Source organism: Mastigoproctus giganteus, chromosome 4 (genome assembly GCF_048544385.1).
Source record: "Mastigoproctus giganteus isolate SK-2022 chromosome 4, ASM4854438v1, whole genome shotgun sequence".
In the NCBI taxonomy this organism is placed as follows: domain Eukaryota; kingdom Metazoa; phylum Arthropoda; class Arachnida; order Uropygi; family Thelyphonidae; genus Mastigoproctus; species Mastigoproctus giganteus.
The window spans coordinates 21,224,389-21,237,922 of NC_143578.1; the positions used below are offsets into that span (position 1 = coordinate 21,224,389).

The 13,534-nt window shown below is 37.1% G+C and overlaps 1 protein-coding gene across 2 annotated transcripts in view; it reads left to right on the forward strand.

Annotated features, from left to right (window-relative positions):
* The window catches only part of gig (TSC complex subunit tuberin), a 613,633-nt gene that overhangs the window by 108,046 nt on the left and 492,053 nt on the right, over positions 1-13,534 (forward strand). For both annotated transcript variants that reach the window (XM_090372592.1, XM_090372593.1), the window contains exon 6: positions 5,957-6,021. In XM_090372592.1, coding sequence (XP_090228718.1) covers positions 5,957-6,021 — 65 coding nt within the window. The remainder of the gene's footprint in view (positions 1-5,956; positions 6,022-13,534) is intronic.

The window sequence follows — 13,534 nt, forward strand, 5'->3', positions numbered from 1 at the left end:
TCCTTTGCTGAAGATTTCTTGTAATCTGCCTTCACCTGCCTAACCTCCTTTGTGACTTGATTACAAGACTAGCTTATACTTTGTATCTTCTGTAGGCTTCTGTGTCACCTTATTCCATTGTATAAGGCAATGGTCAGGCCACACCTAGAGTACTGTATACAGGTCTGGAGGCCTCATTTCAAGAAGGATGTAGAGCTGCTGGAACGAGTACAGAGAAGGGCAACAAGATTAGTGAATGGAACAAAGGGGTGCTCTTACGAAGAAAGGCTTAAGTTTTGCAAATTACAGTGTCTGGAGACTAGGCACCAGCGAGGTGATCTGATAGAGGTGTATAAAGCCTTGAATGGTTTAAGCATGCTCAATGCTGATGGGATTCTTCCTCTAGCTCAGAAAAATCACCTGAGAGGGCATAAATTCAAATTGAGGAAAGACAGATGTAGGATAGACGTGCGGAAATTTGCCTTTAGCCAGCGGGTGGTTGGTTGGTGGAACAGACCTCCATCCCTTGTGGTGGAGGTTGATAGCCTAAATAAGTTTAAGGCTCAGCTGGACAGGTATTTTGAACGAACAGAGGGGTGAAGTGGAAGTGGGTTTTTTTTTTTTTTTTTTGGCTGATGCTGCATAAGCTTGCTTTCTTGCATCAAATGCCTCTGCTAATGCTAATGCTAATTTATATGCATCCCATGCATTTTTCTTTTCTGCTACGAGCCTCATTAATTCATCCGACATCCATTTAGGGCTGAACCTTGAACAGTATTTCTTAGTTGGTATGAAAAGCCTAGTAGCCTCCAAGATTAAGTCTCTGAAGGCTTTTCATTTAGAATTCACCATTAGTAACATCAAAAGTTGATCCCACTGTATAGAATTTAAAAACTTTCTGAGACCACTAGTCACCTTTACGAAAACAAAAACCCTTCCGTTTACCCTTGATTGTAGTTACATCTTTAAGTAAATCCCACAGTACACTGTGATCACTGTCACCTAGTGGTTCCTTTATCTGCAAATTCTTAATGCATGAATAATCACTGCTGATAATCAGATCAAGGGTATTACTCCCTCTGGTTGCCCCTCGAACATGTTGCTGTAGGAAACAATCCTCCAATAAATCCACAAAAGTCTTCCTAGTGTGCGAGTGACCAAACTGCAAGTTTCAGTCAATATCTGGAAAGTTAAAATCCCCCATTACATGACATTCTGATTTAGCATTAGCATTAGTAGAGGCATATGATGCAAGAAAGCAAGCTTATGCAGTTTTAGCCAAAAAAAAAAAAAAAGCTCTCATTTCACCTCTCCGTTTGTTCCGAATACCTGTCCAGCTCAGCCTTAAATTTATTTAGGCTATTAACTTCCACAACAAAGGATGGAAGTCTGTTCCACCAACCAATTACCCGCTGACTAAAGGCAAACTTCCACACATCTCTCCTACATCTGTCTTTCCTCAATTTGAATTTATGTCCTCTCAGGTGATTATTCTGAGGAAGAGGAAGAATCCCATCAGAATTGAGCATGCTCAAACCATTCAAGTCTTTATACACCTCAATCAGATCACCTTGCAGGTGCCTAGTCTCCAGACACTGTAATTTGCAAAACTTAAGCCTTTCTTTGTAAGAGCAACCTTTGTTCCATTCACTAATCTTGTTGCCCTTCTCTGTACTCGTTCCAACAGCTCTACATCCTTCTTAAAATGAGGCCTCCGACCTGTATACAGTACTCAAGGTGTGGCCCGACCATTGCCTTATACAAGGGGATAATCACCTCCTTATCCCTGCTAGAAAAATTCCTGTATATCATTGACAAGACACCATGAGCTACTCTTGCAGACCATCTGCACTGCTCAGAAAACTTATCTGCCTGCACAATTACTCCCAGGTCCTTTTTGTTCTCTACCACTGTCAGTGTAGTTCCACAGAGTTGATACGTTACTCTGGGGTTACTGCTTCCTGTATGTAGTACTTTACATTTGTCAATGTTAAACTTCATTTGCTACCTCTCAGCCCATTTGCTCAACTTTTCTAGATCGTGTTGCAGCAGCATGCTGTCATTAGTGTCCTTAACAAACTTGCCAACCTTCGTATTGTCTGCAAACTTGGACATTAAACTTGATATTACATCATCAATATCATTTATAAATACAGAAAACAACGATGGACCCAACATTGTTGGGTCCATTGTTATTTACTGGCTCATTCTGTTTCTCTGTACAACTGTTCATTGTACTCATCAGAGTCATTAGGCCTATAACATACTCCTGCTCTCATTTTCCCTTTCCCAGTGTTTATGTCACACCAAACAGACTTAACATTGCACTGTCCACCCATGTCAACTGGATGCCTATCCTTAGATTGTGTTTCTTAACTAACAGCATAACCTCTCCTCCCTTCCTACCCTCTCTGTCCTTCCTGTTCTCCCCAAATTCCAGTTCTTCACCTCTTATATCTGTGACACCCTGTCTCTGATGTCCCAACAATATCTGCCTTTGATGTCTTGATCAGCAAAAAAGGTTGAAGATTGGATCAGGAAAAAGATTGGACAGTACTTGATTATCAATTTGATTTACTATACTTCTGGCATTAGTGTACATGTAAGTATGCATTCAGTTGTTCTCACTCTTAGTTACCCTAACACCGCCCATGTATTTACTTCTGCCATGATGACTCCTGGCAGCTCTTGAAGCTCCCAACAACTTGCTAGGTGCCTCTATAGCCACGTGGGAAGGAGCAGCAGTGCGTAGCACATGTTTCTTGATTAGACTGGGGTTTTAGCCCGTCACCACCAAATACGGAGGATGCGGAAAGGTCAGGGAATGACCACCGCATATCCCTGGAGCAATATGGCCTTAGTTGCTAATGCTCCTAAGAACCAAATAACAACAACAAACAGCAACTTGCTCTCTACGCTGCTGCTCATTACAATAGAAGCAGTGCAAGAATCACTTTCGCCTCTGCCTGAGGCTACTGTTAATCTATTAGTCTGTGAATCCCCCAATCTACCAATTTTCTGGCCCACCAACACTTCCTCTATAGCATCAGCAAATACTCTTGCAGCCTTTCTATTTAAGTGTATCCCACCCCTGTAGAAGCAGTCTCTCCTGTTAGCAAGCACAGACTACGCTGAACAAAATTCTACCCTTTGAGCCTTGCACAATCTCTCCAGAGCCGAATTGATTGATAAGGCTCTCATCATATACTCCCTCCTATTGTGTCTGGGCAGGATTGCAAATACTTTTTTCCAGAATTGACCTGTAACTTGTTAAGTAAATCTGCAGATCTCTTACTCTTAAGGTCATTAGTGCCAACATGTACAACAATATCACCTTTTGTGCCCTTAAAAGATGATATCTGCCCTACAATGTCATATAGTTTATTTTAAAAAAATTTATCCCCATAGTGAGTTTCCCTCCCACTTATTCCAATCAATCTGGGGCAGAGTAAAGCCACTCATAATAAGACATTTGCACTTTCTTGCCCATTTCATCTGCATGTAGTGACAATTGTCATACTCTTCACAATCTTCTGGTCTGTAGATTACTCCCACTGTTATTATTCATTTGCTTCCAACAAACTCACACCACTCAGATTCTGTGCTGGCGGATGCAACTTCAGACTCAGAAAAGCTCTTCATGATCAGACTGCTTTTGATAAGAAGTGGACCCTTCCACCCATTCTATCTTCCCTCTCTTTTCTAAATACATTATACATACCATAGTGGAACTTGTCATTCCCAATTTCTGGGTGGCACCTTGATTCTGTTAGCCCTGTTTTGTCAGCATTAGTTGTCCTAACTGGGATTTCAAATTCAGCCATTTTATTGACAATGACATCACTGTAGATTCTGTTAAGACTAAGTTATCTTCTGTAGTTTTTTACTACCCTGACACACATCTTGAAGTTATTTAGATTTTTATCCCAAACTTTTTCTTATTCCTCATTTGAAATGTTACTACCCTCAAAACATCTTATCATCTTCGGCTGTTGTGGCAACGAACAAGAATTCTTGGTGTGAGTGCAAACATTACTTTGATCCATATCATCAGATAAATGTGAAAATAAATTAACCTCCTGCCCCCACAACTAACAGTTCCCTGGACCCTTAAGGTATGCTCAGTGATACTGGAAAAAGTCCTTGCACCATTTTTGTCCAAATGAATACCATCTCTACAAAATAGATTCCTTCTACCTGCAGTTGTTGATAAAAAATTTTGTTGTTGTTATCAACATTTCTATGTTGATAAAAATTTCCTTCCCAGAGCCTTGCAGATTTCCTCAATTCTTGTGTTAATCCACAGAGCTTTTCAGCATATAATCCCTCACAACAGTCTGGCCAGAATTGCAGATACATACACATTCGGATCTAACTTTCAAAATTTTTTCAGCATAATCTTGTATTTATTCAACAGATGATCAGGTACTGATCATCTGTTGTACCACCTCTTAGCCCATATACTGCAACAGGATCTAGACAAGTTCAGCTTATGGGCTGAGAGGTGGTAACTGAAGTTTAACTTTGACAAATGCAAAGTACTGCATATGGATAGCAGTAACCCCAGAGTAACATACAAACTGTATGGTACTAGACTTAGGGTAGTAGAGAAAGAAAAAGACCTGGAGGTAATTGTGCAGTCAGATATGAAGTTTTCTTAGCGTGCAGTCAGGCTGCAAGAGTAGCTCATGGGGCCTTGTCAATAATATATAGGAATTTTTCTAGAAGGGATAAAGAGGTGATTATCTCCTTGTATAAGTCAGTGGTCAGGCCACACCTGAGTTTTACATACAGATTGGGAGGCCTCATTTTAGGAAGGATATAGAGCTGCTGGAATGAGTACCGAGAACGGCAACGAGATTAGTGAGTGGAACAGTGTTGCTGTTATCAAGTTCTCCAAATTGCAGTGTCTGGAGACTAGGCACCTGTGAGGTGATCTGATTGAAGTGTATAAGGACTTGAATGGTTTGAGCAAGCTCAGTGCTGATGGGATTCTTCCTCTTGATCAGATTCCGCAACTGAGGGGGCATAAATTCAAATTGAGGGAAGACAGTTGTGAGGGAAGATAGATGTGTGGAAATTTCATCAGAAATTTGATTGTTGGAACAAACTTCCATCTGTCATTGTGGGGCGCCTCCTTAGCCAGGTGGGCAGGAGCAGCAGTGCGTAGCACACGCTTCTTGATTAGACCGGGGTTCGAGCCCGTGACCACCAAATACGGAGGATGCGGAAAGGTCAGGGAATGACCACCGCATATCCCAGGAGCAATATGGCCTTGGTTGCTAATGCTCCTAAAAAAAAAACCAAAAAAAAAAAAAATAATAAATAAATAAAAATAAAAAAAATAACTGTCATTGCGGAAGTTTACAGCTTAAATAAATTCAAGGTTGAACTAGGCAGACTTTTGGAGTTGAATGGATGGGTGAAACGGGATTTTTCTTTTTTTTTTTTCCCGTTCTGATGCTATATACACTTGCTTTCTTGCCATTGTATGCCTCTACTAATGCTAATATTTTGTTTAATAAATAACTGATTTGATAGAAACTTTTTTACATTCATTTAGATGCTTGTCTGAACATTCAGAAATCTTCCAGTGTATTATTATCCAGTTAGTGAGAGCCTTTTTATTTTTCCCCAGTGTGGTGTAATATATTATTTGCATTCTGTGCCTGTTAGTTAAAATTTTTCTCTGTAGTTTCTCCTAATAAATTTTTATCTGCCGTACATAAAGTAGCATATTTTATTATGAGCAGGAATCCCAAGAAAAATGCAATTAAATAAACATAACTGCGTAAGGAAAGATGCTTCAGTTGGTTGTGAAATTAAAATTATTTTCATGTGTTCACCAGTGAGAATTTTTTTTTTTTGCTTGTTTATTATGCTGGTATTAATTACTATAAATAAGTGTTAGATAATTTAAAAGTGTTTACTTTTAGCAAATTCTGATCTCTAATTGTAGCCTATAATTCTTGTATAGGTTTGACATGCTTAAAGCTCTGACAGATAATGGAAAAGAGATTCGTTATTTTGAAGAAGAAACAGGCAAGTTTTAAAGTACCAGAAACATAAATTTTATTGGAGTGCCTTTTTTCATATTCATAGTGTCAGTAGTCTCTATAATTATTATTATTTATTTGAGTTTCATTATATCAGTTTAAAAGAATACCCATTATAATAAAATATCAGATTAAAGTTTGAACTTAACCATCTTGTGTATTGAAAGGAATTAAGCAACCATTTATGAATTCTGCACATTGAAAATTGGGAGACTTATACAGGCATATGTATATCGCATTTTATGAATTATCACAGATACATGTATACTTGTGATAACACTGGTCAGCATCAATTTCCTCCCTGAAATAATTTTGAGATTCTTGTAGGAAATATGTTCAAAAACTCAGATATTTGCTTAAAAAGTTCTCATCACCCTCAGTTTTCAAATATTGTAGGTTAATGATGTAGGTTTCAAATATTGTAGGTTAATGATAAGTCTTGGTTGAAAACCAAGACTTGTCATTAAAGCTTCATTTCTTACATTCCCCTGTAGACTTTCTTCCTGAAAATTTGGGAGCGGTCTCCAATGGACATGGTGAAAGGTTTCACCGAGATATTTCTCGAATGGAAAAAAGATAGCAGGGAAAACGGAGTCCAAACACGTTGGTATACTGCTGTTGGAATCTCGTATGTGAGACACCAATGGACAATTATAAAAGGCAAAGACTGACAAAATAAGAGTTTTGTTATCAGATAAACATTTTTTTAAAATTGTTTATCTTAGCAATTTTATTGGGTTTCTAACTTTTTTAGTGTTTTACTTACCAGACTGAACATTTTTTTGAGTGCTCTGCCCCTATCCCTATTTTTCCCATAAACCCCATTGTTTTTAATGCACGAAATACCATAATGCAGAGATTTTCAGGAACACGTACCACATTATAGCAGAACTGACTGTACATGGATTTCCTGTATACAGTCCTTTGCAATTACTAATGACCTTGCACAGATTGTTCATTTACTTACTAGAATACCAGACAATCCTAACCACACAGCCAACATCCTTTTGATCTTTTACTCACCAGCAACCCTTCTAAGTACATGATCAAGGTGAATGATACTTTAGGTACTTCAGATCACAACTTAGTGATGATCATTTCTCCAATGGAACCTTTATCTTGTAGTCATTCTCAACCTTGTGTTGTTTGGCATTATAAGAATGTAACATGGAATAATCTGTGAGATTTCTATTCTTCTTCTTCTACTTGGTTGGATTACTGTTTTAAATCTTCTGATATCAATGTTTGATCAGGTCATTTCAGTGAAATTATTCTTGTTGGGATGAAATCCTTTATTCCACACTTCACCTTCAAATCTCGTCTTTTATCTAAACCTTGGTTTTCCAATAAATGTGTTGAGGCCGTTCAAGATAAGAAGGTTGCATATTGTAATTGGCTTGTTTCCAATTCTTCAGTTTCATTTTCTGCCTTCACCAAAGCATGCAACAGTTGTAATCAGTCCAAACTAGATTTTGAACTGGCTAAGAGTATGAAACTTATTTTTTGTCCAAATGGTAGTGGAGCATTTTTGTCTCTTGCCAAAACTATTGTCCTCAACTTTTGACTCTCTCTACTAACTCCTCTGTCAAAACCCGATGGTTCTGTTGCCATCTCAGCTAAAGATAAAGCTGACCTGCTAGCATCCTACTTTTCTTCTAACTTTTGTATCAGTGATCTTGGAAAAACACTGCCTACCATTCTCACTACATTGCACTCAATATCTCATGTTTTTTTTACACTTGTTCTCAAAACCCTGATCTTACTTCTATTCTGTGTTGCTTTTTTTTTACACTCTCTTATTCCACTTTTGTTTTTCTTCTGCTTGGAAATTTTTTCATATCAACCAGTTCCTAAAAAGGGTGAAAAATCCCTCCTATCCAATTATTGTCCCATTGCACTTAACTTCCACTCTTTCTAAAGTAATGGAGAAATCTATTAACTGCCAACTCTTAAACTTTCTAGAAACCTTCCATCTAATCAGTGATTGCCAGTATGGATGACATCAGTGCCGATCTACTGGTGTATACTGACTTATGTTACCTCCTTATGGACAAATTTAGTTGAGAAGTTGGTGAAACTCAAGCAGTTGCTTTTGATTGTGTTTGGCATAAAGGTCCTCTAAATAAGCTTCCATTTTTTTTTTTATGGATTGTCAACTATTTTCTGTCATTGGATATCCAGTTTTCTCTCTGACCACTCATTGGGATGATACATGGCTCTCTGTCTCCTAACTTCACTGCTAATTCTGGAGTTCTCCAGGGTTCAGTTCTTTTTCCCACTCTTTTCCTCTTATATATTAATGACCTTTCATTTACTTAAAATTCTTTCCATAGTTTTGCTGATAGCACATTCCATTCCTCCTTCCAGTTTGAGAAACTTGCCCTGCACAAACATCTTAAACTTCTCGAATATCTGCTACCAATTCTTTAAATGCTGATCTTCAGGTAAATTCTCCAGTGGGGCAAAGATAACTTTGATAATTTTAATCCTTCTAAAACTCAGTCCTGTCATATCTTGCAAAAAGGATTCTTTTGCTCCTATGCTTATATTCAACACTACACTGTTTTATAGATAAGCTCACATATCTCTATTAGGGTTACCCTAACTTCTAATCTCTCTTAGCATAAGTTCATTATAAATATTGCTTTCTATGCATCTGAAAAACTGGGTTTTCTCTTTCACTCTTAATGTTAATTTTCTTCCAAACAGCTACCCACTCTGTACAAATCTCAAATATGCCCTACAATGGAATATTGCTCCCACATATTTGGTGGGCATCCCAATAACCTCTCTCAGGCTACTATACTCCATTCAAAAGAGGGCAGGTTAATTAATGACCCATCTCTTACAAAATCTCTCCACTCTGTCTCATAGACATTCTTTTTCTGCTACATGTCTTTTCTGTAGATATTTCTATGGGCACCGAATTATCTTCTATAATTTCTTCTCTTTCTTCCAGTTCAGTCCAAACATTTGCCATAACCAGTCAGCATCCTTTTACTGTTCAACTTTCAAAACTAACTTTTCTTCCTCATTTATTCCTGGAATAACTTCCCTTCACACATATTTAATGAAAATTACAATATACAGAAATTTAAGTGTAATATCAATAAGTATCTTCTCTCAGTCACTCAACCTTCAATCCATGCATGGTGCTAAGTACAGTAGGTTCTAATACCTTTCGTGTGTGTGGTTTTCAATAAAAAAAAAAAAAACTGTGGCTTATGTTTTTCCAGATAAAATCTGTATTAAAAATTTCAAAATATGGCATGGGCTGTATATATTGCAGATAACACTTATAAAGGAACGTGAGGATTGGTCATAAATTTCATAAAGTGACCTTGATGTATTGTTCAAACAACCTTGAAATTATATGTAGGAACTCACCAATAAATCATTCTTGTACAAAGATATCACTGTACTAACAATAGGGTTTCCCCACATTTTTGTAAGATATACCAGTTGTGAAAATATCAGATTGGAGAATTCAGAAACTTTGTGTTGTTATTAAGCATCTTTGTTTTAATGGGTGTGCTGTCTGCAATGGTGATATGCTGATAACACTTGGGGACTCTTCCCCATCATATTTCTGATCTCAAGTAGTGTGTAATTTTGCCCTCGGAATACTTGTATGAAGATGAGTGCTGTTTTAGTTACTCATCATCTGTCAGTTCAGAAACAGTAGTAATAATGGGAGGAATGGTGATTAAAGTTTATTGAATGATTAAACTTATTGCTGAATCTGTTGATGTATCTAAAGGAAGGTTGTTTATAATTTGTTTTTAGCTGAAAAAGGTTTCCCTCCAGTCAGGCAAGGTGATAACCCATTTTTTTTGGGATGCTCAGGAAGTGGTATTTGTTGATTAGCATGAATGGAGCCAGAGTGACAGACCAATGTTATGCACAATTAATAGTAACACTGTTTGCACTCACAGTGATGAAGCTGTTAGTGGAAATTGCATCATAGTGTTGTTTTCTGCTAGGTCAGTGCATGTCCTCATAGGCAAGTCACTGTTGTCTGCATTGCAGGGTTTGAAATCTTAATTATTTTCCCTGCAGGCTGTCTCTTAGTGACAGTGGATTGCCAAAAATGGTGACATTTTTTGTTTGTTGTTTAAATGGATTTAAGCATTGTTGACAAAAATCTGTTGCAGTTCATGGGTAAACTAACTCACAATGAAATGACTTTTTGAAAAGTTTTTTTTTTTTTTTTTGATTTAAAACACTAGTGTCATGAATTCTGTGCATAACAATCACAATTTATAGTTACTCTGTATATGGATGTATATTATTTATGACAGATTAATTTGAATTTCTGGATCATTAAGGGCCTTTAAAAACATTAAAATAAATTAGATGTGATGAATTTCCATTAGGACTTACTAGTTCGTGATGTGGATTTTGAATTGAGTTTATATCATTTAGTTGAAGCTAAAGTATTATCTCTTGGTACAGGTATAATGACCAGAATCTGACTCTCCAAAAACCAGATGTTTTTAAGAATTGAATCCTTCTTCACCCCTCCTTCAGTGACACGAGTCTTACTTTCTGAGTAGCATTGTTGGATGACTAAGTGATTCTCCTACTATGGTTATATTGAAGTTAGAGTTATATAATATTTAACTTAAGGCTTCTGAAAATTCATTCAGCAGCTTTCTTCTCCCCTACAATGAGTATATTCTTTTAGCAGTTATCGGACTTTTGACAATTTTCAAGTAAATCAATCTTAAACTCACATAAACTGCCAATAGTCATACATAAAATGTTCTTATTCATACATTGAGTTCATAGTGATGAAGCAAGCCACAATTTCCAAATTTGTTTCTAAACCACTATAGTGTTACTTGGGGATAAGAAAGTTTTTATTTTAAAATAAATAAATAAGCACAGCACCATCTTGGAAGCTGGACAGCCCAACCTCAAAGCAACTATTCAGCTGCTAATGACTTATACAGTAGAGCGGCAGTTATCTGGAATAATTAGTGTCAGTCCTCTTCTGGATATAAAATTTTACGGATAATCGAACATAAGATAAAATTAAATAAATTCTGTTATAATGTATTAAGGTAAAAGAAAGACTTAAATAGCATGAAAAAAAATGAATTTATTTAATTAAAAAAATATTAACTTATACATATGTATGTATATTCGGATAGGTATTTTACTGTAAATTTTATGTGGAAAAAATTTAAAGTAATTTTTTAAAATAATGTTTGATTGTTTTTTGTTTCGTTTGTTGTGACTTATTTTTTTGCTGCTAAATCTCTCAAGTTCCAATGAAATATCAATCTGATTACATTGCATTCTTCCTGGTTTTCTGCCCATTTCAGTGCTGTTTCTTTTCTTTGATATTTTACAGTAAAAAAAACCTGAGAAAAATAATAAATCGCAGTTTTGGGCTGATAATATTCTTACCAAATCTGGAGCTAAATTAAACATAATATGAAATGAAGAGAACAAAATATGTCATGGAAAATTGGGTTCATGGAAGCAAATGACTAAACTCTTATCATTCATGGTTTCTGAGAAAATCCATCAATCCTATCCAACATTTCACCAGTTATATGAGGAAGGGTATCAAAAATTCATATCCTGACCTAGATAAAACATCAGTAGGGAGATGCCGTTTTTAATATAAATTGTCTACATATTCAATAACTAACATGTGAAATTTCTATCCCATAGGCGATCATTCACCAGAGATGGAACCTGGAATCTGAGGAAGGACACTATGGTTAACAAAGTGGAGTATCGAGCAGTGGTCAAGTTCCTGCATTTGCAGGGTAAGAAAGCTCAGGAAATTGACAAAGAAATGAAAGCTGTGTATGGGCAGAATTGTCCATCATATGACAGTGTAAAAAAGTGGAAACGGGAGCTCCAGTGCAGTCGTACAAGTGTCTTTGACGAGCCAAGAGCAGGAAGGCCATCAACATCCACAGACGGTGAGAGGGTTGCAAAGGTTGAGCAGCTGGTGCTGGGTGACAGATGTGTGACAATTTGTTTCATCGCAAATACAGTGAGAATTAGCTATGGGTCTGCCCACAGCATTTTACACGATCACCTGCACATGTCTATGATCTCCACACGATGGGTTCCGAGATTGCTGATGCCTTTGCAGAAGCAATGTTGAATGCAGTGTTCTTGCCACCTGTTGGATTTGTGTAATGTAGATGTTGAAAAACTTTCTTGATTGGTTGGTGATAAATGTGCAATGAAGAAATCATTGCGTGGACGCTACTTTGATTCGTCTCAGGATTGATTGATTGATTTGGTAGTTGTTGGCGCATCGGCTTCTGTGGCCATATTGCACCTCCCAAGGTTTTTTGCAGTACTTTGATCCAAGCCCGAGGCGGGAATCGAACCCGCGACCTTTGGGTTGCCGGGCAGGTACTTTACCCACTCGGCTAGCCCAGTCGGCGATTCGTCTCAGGAAGTCATCAGTGAAGTTGAATCGTGGTTTCAGGCAAAGGGTGGACCTCTGTGATCAAGGCATTAAACAACTGATTCATAGATGGGAGAAATGTGTTACTATACATGGAGAGTACATAGAAAAGGATTAAAGTTCCTGTGAAGTTTCACCTTTTTAGGGGGTATTATTTCTAGGTAAGGATACAAACTTTTTGATTACCCCCAGGGGCTCACATCTGGTGAGTATGGGCTTGGCACACTTGGGGGTCCTGAGCTGAATATCATCATTCTTCTCTTTCTTGGTGATTCCTTTCTACTTCTCTCTCTCTCTCTCTCTCTCTCTCTCTCTCTCAGGGTAATAGGGAAATTTTTTTTTTTGGCCAGTGCAGCATAAGCCTCAGGCTTCCTTGCATCATATGGCTAATAATAATAATGATAATATCTCCTTGTACAACTTAAAAAAAAAAGAGAGAAATATTCTCATAGCATAATAAACATTTGTCTCAAATACTACCATTAATAATAAAAAAAAAAGAATAAAATCATCAGCCTTTCAAATTATTCCAGATAACTGGCATTTCAGTTAACTGACTTCTGGATAACCGATGTCTTTTGTAGTAGGAGGGGGGTGGGTTAATAAACCCATATTGAGCCTTTGTATTGGCCCTTAAAGGGGAAAATAATAATGTTTTTGTGTATAAATAAAATTTTGTTTCTTGTTTTCATGCTTTATTTAGTATTATAGTAAGCTGTATGAACCTAATGGAAAGATCCACGTAGAAGTGAATGGAGACCACATTGATAGCCACTGCATTGGCAGTTGGCTGTTTGCTTTTTGCCAGTTTCTCTACATTACTAACTTTTATTCCTATATGCTGGATATCTTAATGGTAAAAATGTAGGAACGAAAAGGTCACAATTGAGAAATATGGGTAGAATGTAATTATTGTATCTCAAATTAACAGAACTTTTTTTTTTTTTTGATTGACCATTATTGAAGGGATTATCAGTAATTTTCAGTAGTTTCATTGTGCCTGGTTCTTTGTGAAATGTTAGCATTAGCATTAGTAGAGGCATATGATGCAAGAAAG